The sequence below is a fragment of the Macaca nemestrina genome, chromosome 15 (assembly GCF_043159975.1).
Source record: "Macaca nemestrina isolate mMacNem1 chromosome 15, mMacNem.hap1, whole genome shotgun sequence".
In the NCBI taxonomy this organism is placed as follows: Eukaryota; Metazoa; Chordata; class Mammalia; order Primates; family Cercopithecidae; genus Macaca; species Macaca nemestrina.
The window spans coordinates 47,625,665-47,644,113 of record NC_092139.1 but is presented as its reverse complement, the minus strand read 5'-3'; the positions used below and the strand labels follow the sequence as shown (position 1 = coordinate 47,644,113).

At 37.3% G+C, this 18,449-nt stretch overlaps 1 protein-coding gene across 13 annotated transcripts in view; it reads right to left on the bottom strand.

The window, feature by feature from the left end:
- LOC105481485 (mono-ADP ribosylhydrolase 2) overlaps positions 1-18,449 on the bottom strand; it is a 2,105,812-nt gene that overhangs the window by 2,081,874 nt on the left and 5,489 nt on the right. For 12 of the 13 annotated variants that reach the window (XM_071080856.1, XM_071080850.1, XM_071080851.1 and 9 more), the window contains one exon: positions 11,988-12,104. In XM_071080856.1, the coding sequence (XP_070936957.1) occupies positions 11,988-12,090 (103 nt within the window). In that variant the 5' untranslated portion in view covers positions 12,091-12,104. Of the gene's footprint in view, positions 1-11,987; positions 12,105-18,449 lie in introns of those variants that run through there. The other variant, XM_071080862.1, reaches the window with a different exon arrangement.

Here is an 18,449-nt window from a genome sequence, read left to right as displayed (position 1 = left end):
AACTATGAAAGAAGAATGGATATATCTGCAGGAGGAAAAAATGGCAAATGAGTTAACTCTGGAGAAGCAAAAAGGCTATTACAGGGTGGAAACTGCATACCCTCTAAATTGTTGTATGAACTGTTGCCAATTTATTCTCATCATATTAAAGTTTATGTAGCTCTCGTGCTCAAAAATCTTAGTTTTCATTGCCCTGGCATGATATTTTGTTATTTATTTCATCAGCAATCCTCAACCTGCTTCTAAATCAAAGGCTTAGATAAATAAATAAGCTACACTTAAATTCTTGTTTTAAACACTTTGATGAAAATTCAGTAACTAGGTATTTCGGAAAAAGATAAAAACATTATGAAATACAATTTATCTGTCAACTTTAATGAATACATCTGAAAGAAGACATTAATATGCAAAAATTATTGGGGGTGGGGGTAGGGGGGAGCAAGAAAGGAAAAGTTGTCTCTGGCTACCACCAGTCTGCAACCCATGTCAAAGTATCTGCTTACAATGACCAAAATATTTACTAACATGATTCATTTAATATGTTAAAACAAAAACTAGAAGAATATGTGATGAAGTTACAGACTTAGGAAATATAAAGGAAGAATTTTCCATCCTGTGGTGTCAACACAAAGCCATGTGCATATACATCCAAAAATAAAAGATTTGGGGGGTTTGTTTCTACATTATTTTTAAAAACAAGCTTCTTTGGGAGCCCGAGGCAGGTGGATCACCTGAGGTCAGGAGTTCGAGACCAGCCTGGCCAACATGGTGAAACCCCATCTCTACTGAAAACACAAAAAAATTAGCTGGGCGTGATGGCGGGCGCCTGTAACCCCAGTGACTCAGGAGGCTAAGGCAGGAGAATCGCTTGAACCCAGCAGGTGGAGGTTGCAGTGAGACAAGGTCAAGTGCCATTGCACTCTAGCCTGGGCAACAAGAGCGAAACTCTGTCTCAAAAAAAAAAAAAAAAGCTTAATATAAGGACAATTTACATAATACTTAGTGGTACACACTGCAATACACAATGAAATTGATGTGTTGTTAAAATAATCTTAGAAAGTACAGTTGACCCTTGTACAACGCAGGTTTGAACTGCACAGGTCCACTTATGCATTTTTTCAATAAATATATTGGAACATTTTTTAGAGACTTGCAACAATTTGAAAAAAAAAAACTGGCAAACCACATAGTCTAGAAATACAAAAATTAAGAAAAAATATGTCATGAATGCTTAAATTACATGTAGACACTAGTCTGTTTCATCATTTACTACCATAAAATATACCCAAATCTATTACAAAAATGAAAATTTATCAAAACTTATGTACACACTTACAGATCATACATGGCACCATTCACAGTCAAGAGAAAGGTAAACAAAGGTAAAGAGGCAGTACTAAATCACAACTGCACAAAATTAACCACAGTACATACTGTACTACTGTAATATTTCTTAGCCGAGCCTCCTATTGCTATTGTTGTGAGCTCAAGTATTTCAAGTATCCACTGAAAATGCTATGTAAGGCTGAACACCTCTGCGTGAACAGTCTGTCTCTCCAGTAAATTGCATATCACAGTAAAAAAGTGGATCTCTTGCAGTTGTCTCATATTTTTCATCATGTTTAGTGCGATACCATAAACCTGAATAACATCATGGACCCACACAAAGTGCCATTAGTGATGCTGGAAGTACTCCCAAGAAGCAGAGAAAAGTCATGACATTCAAATAAAAAGCTGAAGTACCTGACATTGAGGTCTGCAGCAGAAATCCCTCACCATTTAAGATACATGAATCCAGCCTAAAAGTCATTATTTAAAAAAGGAAAGAAAATTTGCATCACTACAGCTATGCCCGCAGGCCCGAAAACCTTGCACTTTTTGCGAAATATCTTTTAATCTCATACTGATAATCTCATACTGAAAATGCAGCTTTTATGCGAGTGCAGGATTGCTAGAAGAATGAGCATACACACAGACTCTAATAGGATCTGAGAAAAAGCAAAGTCATTATATGGCAACCTAAAGCATTAAGGAAGATGAGGATCTAAAGCTGAAGAATTTTAATGCCAGCAAAGGATGGTTTGATACGTGTTAGAAAGAAGTCCGTCTTAAAACAAGTCACAGCCTGAGTGCAGTGGCTCACACCTGTAATCCCAGCACACTGGGAGGCAGAGGAGGGTGGATCACTTGAGGCCAGGAGTTCCAGACCAGCCCGGCCAACATGGTGAAACCCCATCTCTACTAAAAATATAAAAATTAGCTGCGCAGGGGTACATGCCTATAACCCCAGCTAACTGGGCAGCTGAGGTACAAGAATCACTTGAACCTGGGAGGCAAAGGTTGCAGTGAGCTAAGATCATGCCACTGTACCCCAGCCTGGGCGACAGAGCAAGACTCTGTCTTAAAAAAAAAAAAAAAAAAAAGTCACAATAATAGGAGAAACAGCTACTGCTGACCAAGAGGTAGAAGGTAAATTCCCAGATGCCATTAAGAAAATCATTGAGGAGAAAGAATATCTACTTGAACAGGCTTTTTAACGCAGACAAAAGTGCTCTATTCTGAGGGGAGGAAATGCCACAAAAGATATTCATTAGTAAGGAAGAGATGCAAGCACCAAGATTTAAAACAGGAAGGAACAGGCTGTTTTATGCAAATACAGTCAGGTTTATGATCAAAGTTGCCCTTATTTATAAGGCTGCTAACCTCCAAGCCCTGAAGGAAAAGGATAAACACCAGCTGCCAGTCTTTGGATTGCACAAGAAAGGCCTAGAAAATGAGACACTTTGTTCCTGATCAGGAAGCACCTTGCCAGTAAGGGACTGCCTTTTAAAGTTATTCTGAGGTTGTACCATGCCCCTGGCCACCCAGAACCCCATGAGTTCAACACCACAGGTATCAAAGTGGTCTACTTGCCCCCTAACACGGTGTCCATAATGCAGCTTCTATATCAGGGGGTCATAAGGACCTTTAAGCATCACTATACACAGTATTCTTTGGAAGACGCTGTGAATGCCGTGAAAGAGAACCCTGACAGAGAGAACATCAAAGTTTGGAAGAATTACACCACTGAAAATTCCACTGCTGTTATAGAAAAAGCCATGAAAAGCGTCAAGCCCAAAACAGAATTCGTGCTGGAGAAAACTTTGTCCAGATGTTGCACGTGGCTTCACAGAATGTACGACACAGTCAATCAAGGAAATCATGAAAGAGATTGGGAATATGGCAAAAAGGGCAGGGGGTGAAGGGTTTCAAGATGCAGATCTTGGAGAAATTCAAGAGCTAACAGACACCACACCAGAGGAATTAACAGAAGAAAACTTGATGGAGATGAATGCTACCAAACCAGTGTCAGACAATGAGAAAGAAGACATACCAGATGCAGTGCCAGAAAACAAACTGACACTAGACAATCTGGCAGAAGGGTTCCTATTATTCAAGACTGTTTTTGATTTATGACACAGACCATTCTATGACATAGGCACTGAAACTAAACAGTGGAAAAAAGATTAAAGGACTGGTACCATACATTTTTAGAGAAATGAAAAAGCAAAAAAGACAGAAATTACAATGTATTTCTGTGAAGCTGCATCACACATACCTGCCTCCCCCTCTACCTTCCCTCCACCTCTTCTACCTCTGCCACCCCTGAGAGAGCAGGACCAACCAGTCCCCCATCCTCCTAAGCCTATTCAATGTGAAGACAATGAAGATGAAGACTTTTGGGATGACCCACTCCCACTTAATAAACAGTAAGTAGATTTTCTCTTACAATCTTAATAGCACTTTTTCTCTAGCTTCCTTTATTATAGTATGTCATACAGATAAACATATATAAAAAATTTGAAATATAAAGTCTTTCTAAATGACCAATTTTTTTTTAATTTCCAACTTTCATTTAAGTTCAGGGATGCATGTGCAGGACATGCAGATTTGTCAGACAGATAAATGTGTACCATAGTGGCTGGCTACACAGATCATCCCATTACCTAAGTATTGAGCCCAGCATCCACTAGCTATTCTTCCTGATGCTCTCACTCCTCCCACCCTCACCTGACAGGCCCAGTGTGTGTTATTCCCCGCAATGTGTCCACGTGTTCTCATCATTCAGCTCCCACATACAAGTGAGAACATGTGGTATTTGGTTTTCTGTTACTGCGTTAGTTTGTTAAGGATAATGGCTTCTAGATAAGAGCTTCTAGCTCTATCCATGTCCCTGCAAAGGGACATGTTGTTGTTCCTTTTTATGGCTGCATATGAACAACACATGTTGTTCCTTTTTATGGCTGCATAGTATTGCATAGTGTATATGTACCACATTTTCTTTATCCGGTCTATCATTGATGGGCATTTAAGTTGATTCTATGTCTTTGCCACTGTGAGTAGTGCTGTAATGAGCATACGCCTTCTTTTATTATCTTTATAATAGAATGATTTATATTCATTTGGGTATATACACCCAGTAACGGGATTGCTGGGTCAAACAGTATTTTTGCCTCTAGGTCTTTAAGGCATCGTCACAGTCTTCCACAATGGTTGAACTAATTTACATTCCCACCAACAGTGTATAAGTGTTCCTTTTTCTCTATAACCTCACCAGCATCTGTTGTTCTTTGACTTTTTAATAATAGCCATTCAGACTGGTGTGAGATGGTACCTCATTGTGGTTTTGATTTGCATTTCTCTAACGATGAGTAATGCTGAGCTTTTTCTCATATGTTTGTTGGCCACATGTATGTCTTCTTTTGAGAAGTGCCTGTTCATGTCCTTTGTCTATTTTTAATGGGTTGTTTGGTTTTTTCCTTGTAAATTTAAGTTCCTTATAGATGCTGGATATAAGACCTCTGTCGGATGGACAGATTACAAAAATTTTCTCCCATTCTGTAGTTTGTCTGTTCACTCTTAGAGCTTCTTTTACTGTACAGAAGCTCTTTAGTGTAATTAAATCCCATTTGTCAATTTTTGCTTTTGTTGCAATTGTTTTTGGCATCTTCATCATGAAATCTTTGCCCATGCCTATATCCTGAATGGTACTGCATATGTTGTCTTCCAGGATTTTTAGTTTGGGGTTTTACATTTAAGTCTTTAATCCATCTTGAATTAATTTGTATATCTGGTGTAAAGAAGGGGTCCAGTTTCAATTTTCTGCGTATGACTAGCAGTTTTCCCAGCACCATTTATTAAATAGAGAATCCTTTCTCCATTGCTTGTTTTTGCCAGGTTTGTCGGAGATCACATGGTTGTAGGTGTGCAATCTTATTTCTGGGTTTTCTATTCTGTTCCATTGGTCTATGTCTGTTCTTGTACCAGTCCCATGCCATTTTGGTTACTTTGGCCTTGTAGTATAGATTGAAGTCAGGTAGCATGACGCTTCTAGCTTTGTTCTTTTTGCTTAGGTCTGTCTTGGCTATTTGGGCTCTTTTTTGGTTCCATATGAATTTTAAACTAGTTTCTTCTAATTCTGTGAAGAATGTTGATGGTAGTTTAATAGGAATAGTACTGAATCTATACATTGCTTTGGGCAGTATGGCCATTTTCATAATATTGATTCTTCCTATCTTTGAGCATGGAATGTTTCTCCATTTGTGTCCTCTCTGATTTCCTTGAGCAGTGGTTTGTAGGTCTCCTTGAAGAGGTCCTTTGCTTCCCTTGTTAGCCATATTCCTAGGTATTTTATTCGTTTTGTGGCAATTGTGAATGGGAGCTCATTTGTGACTTGCCTCTTGGCTTGCCTATTTTTGGTGTATAGGAATGCTAGAGATTTTTGCACATTTATTTTGCATCCTGAGACTTTGCTGAAGTTGCTTATCAGTTTGCAAAGCTATTGGGCTGACATGATGGGGTTTTCTACGTACAGGATCATGTAATCTACAAACAATAATAGTTTGACTTTCTCTCTTCCTAGCTGAATACCCTTTACCTCATTCTCTTGCCTGATTACCCTGGCCAATATTATCCCAATATTATCTTGAATAGGAGTGGTAAGAGAGGGCATCCTTGTCTTGTGTTGGTTTTCAAGGGGAATGCTTCCAGGTTTTGCCCATTCAGTATAGTATTATCATAGATGGCTCTTTAAATGACCAATTTTTAAAAATATTTTATATTTGAGTATAAGATAATTTTATAATTTTCACCTAATTCATCTTCGTTATTATTTTATTTTTCCCCATTGCTGTTCTGTATAAACATTAAAAGTAATTACTCAAAGACAACCTAAACTTATAGCTATAGCTGCTTTCCCTGATACTAACCAGTCACAGAAAATTAGCATAAGCCTGGCAGAGTCTCTGCAAACACTACTCCATCCAAAAAGTGTAACAATAACATTGCTTCTCCAGGTGGTATTCCAGCGGAGTCTTAACATGGTAGTAGCAAAGGAGATGAACGGAAGGTATAACAATTAAACGCAAGAACTGGAACTCTTGTCTCAACAAAGAAGTAATGCCATCTTTCTATCATATCTATCCATCCACCCATTTATATATCTACCTTTGTCTTTCCACCATATCCTGGGCCTACTGTTTAGTAATTCTATGTATTTTATATGGGAGCTATAAATACATGTACATGCATGCGCAAACACACACATATATGCCTCCTTTGTAGACTGTTAACCACTGGGACATTCTCATTTAATATACATGCTGAAAGGGAGGAAGAGACAGAGAAGAGGGGAAAAGGAAGGGGCAAATTTAAAATGATAGTCAAAAATTTTAAAAAAAGAACTCTTTGGTTACCTGTGGAGGATTTTAGGGAATGAACTCAATCTGAAAATCAGTAAATAAGGGAAATATGGTATTTATTCTGCTCTCCTGTATGAACTGTACTGCATAATAAAAGACTTAATAACAAAGTTCCTCTTTATAGAAGTCCAACTAATAAATAAGGAATGATAAAATTCAAATAACACTATTTTGCAATCCCTAATAAAGTAATGGATCTAAGCAATAATCACGAATGGCTGCTAAAACCATTAGGTAAAAGATTGTCAGAGAACTTTACACCAGACAGTTTAGTGACAATATTTAGCTGACAATACATGAATCCAGGGATCAATCTTATCACTACTGAGAGAGACAATGATGCATTATGTGCCTTGTAATACGATGCAAAAAGATGCACAATAAAGTATTCTTTCAAAAAAATTTAAACCCAACTCTGAACAAACCTCTGGATTTAACTACCAACTCGTAAGAAATAAAGGGGATAGAGGAACATGTTCAATGATACCAGAGTGATACAGTAATCAAAATTCAAAATATAAAAAATTCTGCAGGACAGCCTAGTGTATTCAATAAATAAATTATAAGGGAAGAAGGAAAAAAGGACAGAGAGAGGTAACTATAGATTAAAAGTTACTTAAGGAACATATCAATCAAATGCAATATATGGACCGTGATTAGATCTAGATTCAAGCAAATCATTGTAAAAAAAAAAAAAAATCCTTTATGAGACAATGGGAAAAACATGAATACTAAATGGATATTCAATTATATCAAAAATTAAATTTTAAGTTAAATTTTAAATTTGAGAGGTAATAATAGTATTTTAGTAAAAAAACAAAAATATGCTCCCATCTTTTAGAGATACATACATATGCATACATACAGATATTCATTTACAGATAAAATTGATATGACATATGTGATTTCATTCAAAATAGCCTGGGGGGAAGGTATAGGGAGCACTGGTATAGATGAAATAAAACTGGCCATATAATAACTGTGGAAACTGGGTAATGGATGCATTGCTACAGCCAGGCATTGCTTAACAATGGGAATACGTTCTGAGAAAGGCATTAGGTGATTTCATTGCTGTGCAAACATCATAAGGTGTACTTACAAAAATCTAGATGGTAAACAGTCTACTACACACCTAGATTATATGGTACAGCCAATTGCTCCTAGGCTAAAACCCATACAGCATGTTACTGTCCATAATACTGTAGGCAACTATAACACAATGGTAAGTCATTGTGTATTTAAACCTATGTAAACACAGAAAAGGCATAGTAAAAATACAGTATTATAATCTTATGGGACCACCATCATATATGCAGTCTGTCAAAGACCAAAACATCATTTTGTGGCACATGACTGTATTCTAGTTTTACATATATTTATAAGTGCTCATTAAAAGTCTGGAAAAAGCGGCAGGTGCAGTGGCTCACGGCTGTAATCCCAGCACTTTAGGAGGCCAACATGGGCAGATCACTAGAGATCAGGAGTTCAAGACCAGCCTGGCCAACAGAGTAAAAGCCCATCTTCACAAAAACTACAAAAATTAGTCAGGCGTGGTGGTGCGCACCTATAATCCCAGCTACTCAGGAGCTCAGCAGGAGAATCGCTTGAAGCCAGGAAGTGGAGGCTGCAGTGAGCCCACATCGCACCACTGCACTCCAGCCCAGAGGACAAGTGAGACTCAGTTTCAAAAAAAAAGTTTGGAGAAAGAATTGTCCCTGATAGGCTATTAACTCCTGAGGCAATATTTAACTTACTGATTGAGCCCCACCAACCCAGAAGGCACCATTGCAGGTGCTAGAGACATAGTACAATAGGAGAGGCAAGACTTTTAAAATCCCTGCAATATAGCAACTGACATAATTGGTAATACAGAGGAAGAAGTAATCAGAAATATGTAAGTCTAGAGATTAGCTAACAACAGTTTAACAAATACAAACATAAACAGCAAGCAAATTATGTATTTAATGGGTTTTTCTGGGTGGGGTTTTTGTTTCTGGGTTATTTTATTTTTTTATTTTTTGGTAATCATCTCCCATTCTTTCCTCTTCTAATTCATGGCTTTCCAATATTACCAAAGGGGCAAGTCAAAGTAAAAATACTATCTACTTGCTTCCACCTTTCCATACAAACACTGATTTTGTGTTCCTTGGCAATATTTTGTTACCTTTTGTTTTAAGAAGGCTTAAAACCCACATTGTTACAAATACATTTGGCCCCTCCCCTCTTTTTTATTTAACTTTCTACTATGCTATAATAACAAGCAGCATTTGGTTAAAGTAAAATAAATCTGAACAAAGCAAGAAAAAAATTAAAAGCAATAGCTCAAGAACTATTCAAGTACTCAGGAATATTCAGGCAAAAATGGCCCTCTATAAAAACGTAAGTAATGATAAGCTACTAAATTAAAAACTGATATACTGTCCTAGCCCAATAAATATTGTTCATTTCCTACAATTAGAAACTAAGTGACAAGGATTTATAGACTTCTTTTAAAACTTAGTTTAAAATCCCGTATTTAATATAAATATCAATACCTATACACATATGTGTATAAGCAATGACTTAAACTTTTCAAGTATAACCATATGTATAGTTGTCTTTTATTATTTTTTGTAAATTTATATTTTTAAAGGATCTTTTAAACTGTTAAAACACTAAAACTCTCTTGACTAATATTTTCTAATACCTGCGCACTGAATAGGTAACACAAGAAAAAGTCATATTAAAAATGTGTATTGTAGGCCAGGCGCAGTGGCTCAAGCCTGTAATCCCAGCACTTTGGGAGGCCGAGACGGGCGGATCACGAGGTCAGGAGTTCGAGACCATCCTGGCTAACACGGTGAAACCCCGTCTCTACTAAAAAATACAAAAAACTAGCCGGGCGAGGTGGCGGGCGCCTGTAGTCCCGGCTACTCGGGAGGCTGAGGCAGGAGAATGGCGTAAAAACCCGGGAGGCAGAGCTTGCAGTGAGCTGAGATCCGGCCACTGCACTCCAGCCTGGGTGACACAGCGAGACTCCGTCTCCAAAAAAAAAAAAAAAAAAAAAAAAAAAAAAAAAATGTGTATTGTATAGAAATATTTACAAATATTACTTGTAAAATGAGCCATTCCACTTCATGAAAAAGGAAGAGGCCAGTCACCAGTTTCTAGGTCACAACAGAGAGGAGCAAGTAACATTTCAGGAAAAATAGAAATATAATTTTGATCACATCACCTTGTTCCCCATGGAGGACTTTCAAGTTTAAAACAGCGTTAAGGGGGAAAATAAGAAACACACAGAGCAGTTGTAAACCACTTATAAAGCTCATATTGGGAGGCAGGATTACACATACAGTGTCTTGTTAGAGGATAACTATGTTAGGTGTCATTTTATCCAATGTATTATTTTCTGATTTGGGGAACATTTAGTACAGGCTGAGTAGTCCTAATACAAAAATTCAAAATCCAAAATGCTCCAAAATCTGAAACTTTTTGAGCACCAACATAATGCTCAAAGGAAATGCTCACTGGAACATTTTGGATTTTGGATTAGGAATGCTGAACCAGCAAGTATAATCCAAACAATCCCAAACCCCAAACACTTCTGGTACCATGCATTTTGCATAAGGGATACTCAAACTGTAGCCATTTAAAAAAAAAAAAAGCTGCTGCTGCTGCTGAAATACTCAATACCAGTTGCTTATGAACAAAAAAAAGAAATTACTGAGACCCAAACATGAAGAGGCACATAGCCTTAGGTAAGATAAGGGACCAGAATTCTGTTCCCCTGATTTCTAGCCCTGTATTCTTTTCATTATACAGCACTTTCTTTTCTCTTTCACTGATGTCTTAATCAGACCATTCTTTTTTTTTTTTTTTAAACCTTTGTACAAGATTTTATTAAAGGTCTTTACAGAGCAACAACCAGACTCTAGAATACAGCTGCCAAGGAGACCCTGTTACACTGTGGGGACTGGCTGGGGCAATGCAGGTGGCTCTGGTTTCCCACCCTTCTGAGATGGGAGTGGTGGGCAGCATTTCATCTTTGGGTTCCATGATGCTCACGTGGTCAGGCAGGGGCTTCTTAAGGCAAATCTTACCAGTTTGGAATCAGACCATTCTTAAAACAACTTGCATTTACTGAAGACACTGGGCAGACAGTCAGATGTGCATATCCCAATCAGCTTGTCCAACGACCCCATTAGAACCTGGGGTAGAGCTGCTACCCTGCTTGCCCAAGGTCACACGTTTCCAGGCTATGTAAGGTCTAAAAGAACCCACAGCTTTTCACTCCCAATCCCACATGCTTTGCCTTTCTAGAAAAACAAAGTTGTGTCTAAAACCCAAATCCTCAGGTCAATGTGTTCTCTTCACAGACACCAAGGCCTAATCTTTCCCTTAAGATTTTATCCATACGAATTCCACGCTAGTCTTTATTTTCTGGACCCATAGTACCCTGTGTAGTTCCATCGATCTAAGACCACAACCTGTGAAATTAGCATGTTTCAAGTTCATTTCTTTCATAAAGTCTTTCTCAACTGTTAAGTACCTTAAGAAGCACCGTTTGTCTGAACTTTACATCCAGATCATTAATACCAATGAGTGTTAATTCAAGGATAAGCATATTAAACATCCATTAAATCTATTATGTTGTTTTTAGAAACTTTTTCATGTACCTTTTTAATCCTTAAAACTTCCTTTATATTCTAACATAATCTAGATTCTCACCAAATCATAAAGACTTTGAGAGTAAATTCTGTCATACAAATACTTTATATATAGACATAATAACACATCATACAAAATATATTCTCTAAAATAATAAGAAATGTTCTTTGGTTTTTCTATTTTTTCCTAATATACTCTCTTTCAACTGTATCCCCAATCCTTAAAATAACATTAGAAAATCCATTGTAAATGAACTTAAAGCAAACTCAAAGGGCCACACCACCAAAGCAGCAAATCTCTAATAGCATTTGCTCCAAGAACTGTTATAGAATAGAAAAACAAAGGACCTGTAAAAGAAGTACCATATTATAAATGTGGTATATTTCAGAACACAAATTATGTTAATATACTTTCCTATAAGCTTAAAAAACACCATAGGTTACTAAAAACAATAAAATCATAGCCAAACAATAATTTCAAATACCAAAATACTAATCGCTTTATTGAATGCCAGTTATTCATTTCTCTCAACAATTGTCCTGCAGGAGTCATAAACAAATGGGAACAATATCTACCTAAAAAATGTTCCAAGAAACTTACCATCATTTTGGCCCTTGCCCTTCATCTCCTCCTTCCACGATAGAATGCTGTTCAGGGGAACATAGTCTCTTAGGTATTCTTTGCGTCTCTCTTCTAAGGTCATCTTCAGTAAACGTTCTTGCAAAATAAAAGCAGAATCTCCATTTGCATTTAATGTTTAAACAAGGGAATTATGTTTATACTTTAAGTATTAACCAAGTTAAGCTAACAAAAGAGTTGATACAGTCCTGAAGAACAACACAATGCAAATCCAGTGACTCCATATTTAAATGTTAAAAATGTTAAATTTCGTATTACCAGGGGAGAAAAAAATCACAACCTGATGAAGACTCTCTTGTGATAGTCCAAGAAATAAGTAAACTCATTTACACTTTCAATCAACATCTATAGTTTACTATGGGCCAGGAGATATGCTGGATAAGCGATATGGTTTGGATATATGGCCCCTGCAATCTTACGTTGAAATGTAGTCCAAGAAATAAGTAAACTCATTTACACTTTCAATCAACATCTATAGTTTACTATGGGCCAGGAGATATGCTGGATAAGCGATATGGTTTGGATATATGGCCCCTGAAATCTTACGTTGAAATGTAGTCCAAGAAATAAGTAAACTCATTTACACTTTCAATCAACATCTATAGTTTACTACGGGCCAGGTGATATGCTGGATACGCGATATGGTTTGGATATATATCCCCTGAAATCTTACGTTGAAATGTAATCCCCAATGTGGGACATGGTGCCTAGTGGGAGGTGACTGGGTCATGGGAGCAGATCCCTCATGGCCTGGTGCTAGCCTCAAATAGTGAGTTTTCGTAAGATCTGGTTGTTTAAAAGTGTGTGGTACCTCCCACCAACCCTCTCTTGCTACTGTTCTTGCCATGTGAAGTGCCTGCTCCCACTTCATTTTGCCCCTGTAAAAGTAAAAGCTCCCTGAGGCCTCCCCAGAAGACCTAACAGATGCCAATGCTATCCTTGTATTGCCTGCAGAACCATGAGCCTATTAAATGTCTTTTTTTAATAAATTACTCAGTCTTAGGCATTTCTTTACAGCAACTGCAAAAACAGTCTAACACAGTAAGATACAAAATAGTACCTATATAAATAAAATACTAAGACAGGTATGTACAAATAGTAAGAGCACAAAAAAGGCAACCACCACGATATTTCCTCAATTGCACTCTCTATTTACTTACAGCTTTGTGTAGATGACATAAGAATTGCTTTAAATATATATCTCTATCTTGATGATAAAATGAAAATATTTTACAAACTGCATCTTACAGTTAATTACAGGGGATGTCGTTTATAAAGAACTCACTATGGCCAGGTACTTCACACATAAATCTCATTAAAATAATCTTCCTAATAACTCATAAAATTGATAGTATTATTATACCAATTTTGCAGATAAGGAAATGAAGCACAGCAAAGTAGTTTGCCCAAAGCAAGAGAGCTTTCAGGAAGTAAGCCAAAATTAAAATTCAGACAGACATCTCCATTAGTCAAAGACTACACCCTATGTTATTTATTCCACCGTACTACACTACATTCTCAGGAAAACTCCCAAAAAAGGTAATATGTATGCTGGTTCATGAAGGACAGGAAAAATTTTGCATGAAGAGGTAAAAAGAACATTTCAGACTAACAAAACAATGTAAACAAAGGAGGTATGAATACTATAACCAAATGAAGCTGCAAGATACGGTATGAGAAGAGGAATGGCCACAGAAGTGAAAAGTAGCCAGAAACAAAAACAAAACTGTACAGGGACTTGTATGCCATAGTGAGCAGTTTTAACCTTTATCCTATAGACTACTGACATTGAAAGTTGATTACGCATTTCCCAGACAGTATATAAAACAACCCACTAGGACACAGGAAAACATGTAAAAAATTCTATTTACATTCGTTTTTAACCTAAACAAAGAAGAAATATTTACCAATATTCAATGTATAAACTGACACTGGCTTCCTCACTCTGTATGTCAGCTTTCATGTCTCCCATACCATAACAATGGTCTCCACAATGTAGAAAGAGAGACAGTTATTTCTCATACTCTCCAATTCTCTTTGTGTATCACAAGGTACTGCAGTTTAGGCAAATGGATTCAAGGATAGTTAGTATCTAGTTTAAACGTAATCTAACCTTCACAAAATAACTACTTTAAAAGATTATTGCACAGAAATAAACTGCAGAAGTATTAACGTAAGCACAAGTGAACAGAAAATGGGGAACCAATATTTTTCCCACTCCTATAACTAGAACTTCAGCCACATTAAGAGACAAAAATATATATATATATATTAATCAGAGGTGAAGTATTCACATAAATTGAGTTTAAGGTACCTATAGGACACTGAAGAAGTTGAAATCAAGAATCTGGAAATTTAAAGAGTGGTCTAGCCTAGAGATTTTAGAAATTATAACCTAAAATTCTAGTCCTAAAGGAAAAAGAAGAGGGAACGGAAGGAAGCATCAAACCTCAAAACACAGTATTTAGGAAGTGGGCACAAATAGGAAAACAATGAAATAAATCTTAGTTGTCACCAGTGGTACAAGTTCCTAGTAAAGCGGAAACATTCAGAAAACAGAGTTGGGTTTTTTTTTGGTTTTTTGTTTTTTTTTTTTTTTGAGACGGAGTCCAGCTTTGTCACCAGGTGGAGTGCAGCGGCGCGATACTGGCTCACTGCAACCTCTGCCTCCCGGGTTCAAGCGATTCTCCTGCCTCAGTCTCCCGAGTAACTGGGACTACAGGCATGCTAAGGGAAATACCATCAACTGATACAGGAAGGTCAGAAAAACTGAAAATTACTTAGCCACTAAACTGCTTTTATCAATGTGGTTACCAACAGCATGGAATAGAGGAAAAGTGGTTAACAGAGCTGTCTGAGTTATAATCTAAATTGTGCAAATCTGTAGGTTACTTAACCTCTTTATGTTTCAGTTTCCCTTTGAGGTCAGTAGGTAGGTATTATTTCCAACTTATAGATAACGGAAGTATAAACAACGTCAAATATTACCTAAGATCCCAGAGCTAGTTAAGCAGTATAAGTAGGATTCAAACCCAGGCAACTAGGTATTCAAAGCTCTTAATCTCACAATATTCCGCCTCATACAGTTTCCTACCTCATAGGGTTGTTGTGAGAATTAAATGAGATAATCCATATAAGCTACTAAGAATAGTACTGCGCATACAAATGGGGCTTAAATATTAATTATTCTTATATGAATACTATCATGATTGTTACTACTGAATGACTTCAGGAACATTACTTTCATTAGAATATAACAGAAATCCAGAAGACAATGAAGGACTGAACAAAAGAAGGAAAGTGAGAACAGCAACTCCAAGTTCATTTGAAGCCCTATGAAAGAAAAGTGACTCTAAAGTGGAAGAGATCCGAGCACTGTTACAGGCAAGGGAGAGGAACCTGAAGACACCAAGAAATTAGACATACCCAAGAAACACTACCTGATGGTGCAAGACCTCAAAGAATACAAGATATGGGATAAAGGGAAAAGCAGAAAGGTTAATCTTACACACAAGGAAAAAAAGTCCTTTCTCTAAGACAGAACAAAGCCAAAAGGACATGTAAAGGAACAGACCAATGAGACTATGGAAGAGGATGTTAGGGCTGTTCATATTACATGGCATTTATTTTCTCTGTGATTTTTTTTTTTTTTTTGAGACTGAGTCTTGCTCTGTCGCTCAGGCTGTAGTGCAGTGGCACGGTCTCAGCTCACTGCAACCTTCCCCTCTCAGGTTCAAGCAATTCCCCTGCCTCAGACTCCTGAGTAGCTGGGATTACAGGCGTGTGCCACCACGCCCATTTAATTTTTTGTATTTTTAGTAAAGATGGGGTTTCACCGTGTTCGCCAGGATGGTCTCAATCTCCTGACCTCGTGATCCGCCCACATTGGCCTCCCAAAGTGCTGGGATTACAGGCGTGAGCCACTGCGCCCAGCCCTTCTCTGTGAATTAAAAAGGCAATGTCATCTCTTTAGTATGGGGGATAGGGTCTTGAGAGAACAGAAAACGTGAAGGGAATGGTAAATTTAGAATTACCACATAAAGGCAGAAAAGGGAGATGATCAGCAGTATGCCAAAGAAGTGCTAAAAAGGCTCAGATCACAAATAAAACATTATTACAATATTACTGGGCAGGTTAAAAGACATTATGAAGCAACTTACAGTTTTCGTGAATGTCAAAAGGTACATACAGAAATGCAACCTGGCCTCTATTGCTCCAGTTATTTAAAAGTTGAAGTGTGAACACTTAAAAACGAGATCAATTTAAAACAAAACAATGAAATAAGTTGCAATACTCGAAAATGCACATTAGTGGTTCTGAATTAGGACTCAAAATACTAGATCAAAAATGTTTATTTAAACATATGTGGTCTTCAGAACTCCTTAATTACTTGTTTGAATAACGAAACATACTGAAGGCCACAAATATATATGCATTTTCTTTGTCATTTCATAAAACTTTTCTTTAAAGAATGCTTCACCTTTACAATGAGTCCTTTCTCTGTGAACCAAGCATTTAAGTAGGCGACCTATTTATTAAATGGTATACTGAATTAAAAATATGTTTATAGAATGCCTTGACATTTCAATGAGTTAGGTAAGCCTTCCTTTAGCTTTAAAGGACAGCTGCAAAAATACTATACCATCAGCTTCCCAGTGGGCTGAAACGAAAAAGGTCATGCATCCCATCAGCTTCTCTAATACTAACTATGGTACTAGAAATCCTCAGCTCTTCCTTGGGGGTATAATATATATTTTAAATAATCCAAACATAGACATCCTGAAAAAAAACACTGAGAGATGCATTAAAGTCTTCGTATCACAGTAACGTTTTCCTTTAACATTAAACTTCATGGAAAAATAACTTAGTTTTGGATAATTACTTTGTTAATTGCCTTATTTAATGGTGCCCTTGCTTCCTTAGGAAAAAAAAATTGGTTGTATCTTCTCCATTATTAGAAGAGAAAAAAAGAAATCAAGACATTAAAAAAGATTCTAAAATGCCTGCTGGTCACAGTCCAACGGTGTAGATGTTAAATGAAGGAAACATTATAACGTTATTACTTGAGGAACACTGTTTTTCTATTATGACAGAAAAATAGTTCTTAAGTACTCACTATAATTTCATCAATGATTCATGTTACTGAAAACAATGTCTGTGTCTTCCACTGTTTTGCCCTCATTATCATCAATAATACAAAGCTAACATTTCAGCATCATCAATAACTATGGGCATAAATGAGTTTTCAGTGCTCACAAGGTAAATCCTTGTTTAAAGCCTGTTGAAACTACAGTAACTACTACTGAAAAAACAAAGCAAAATTATTTTACACTACTTTATCAGGCTGTTATTCTCGACAGCATTAGATTTATAACACCACAAGTGTTAGCTCTCTATATACCCATAATTATTAAAACATAATTAAATGATTAAACTTTCAACACTTTTAAAGATCATTTTAATTGTGTTGTTCAGTTATATTATGTTTAATCTTCCTGCAGCAAATTTGAAAACAAATTCCCTCCTCATGCCTTTGCTCGTGCATTGTGGAAGCAGATCCTATATAGAGGATTCTTTTTCCATACTAATTCCTTTTCTTACCTCCACTGTTTGGCCTTCATGTTCATAAAGGCCAGGACTTGCAATAAAAATCTACAGGTTTCAACGAACTACTAACAAAGAAATCAACTTTCTACCCAGTCACCCCTATACCCTTTTGTAAACATGAGGTATCCAGGTGAAATGTGCACTACCCTCAATAGACCTCACCCTTGCTATACAGGTTTTAGTGTATTTTAGCAATTGGAGTGCAAGAAGTTTTTGCTACATTTCTGTAAATAGCTAAAGAATGAAAAGGAAAGAGGTGTGAAAAGGAGGGTGAAAAAACGCCAGAGACACTCAACTTAGAATTATCTAACTGTGATGGGGTAAGGGGGAGATCTTGGTGGGAGAGGCTGGATCGTACACTTGTGTTTCTTCAAGAATCAGTGCCACTGTCAATCTAGCTGATTTGGATAAACCTTATATGCACAAAATTCAGAGATGGGTTCATTCAGAGTGACATTAGTCACAAAATCTTACTCTGAGCAACTTCAGCCCATGAATAGTGATGGAATACAGAGAAACACTGTTAGGAGAAAAGCCCATTCAGACTTCTCTTAAGGCACTTATCCTCACGGACAACACGCTCGTTTTAGGGCTCCCCTAGAGTTCCAGGTTTCAAAAGTCACGCTGCGGCAGCGAAGCAAGGAAACCTAGACAAGGGGTAAACACCCGATGGTGGGAACACTTGAACATTTGGGGGTTGGGGGACAAGAACGAGAAGGAAAGAAATGAGGGTGCAGGAAGCGCGGAGGCACAGCGGCAGCTGCAGCCTGAGCACCCGCCGGCGGGCACGTGTCCGCGGGACACCCGGGCCGGCAG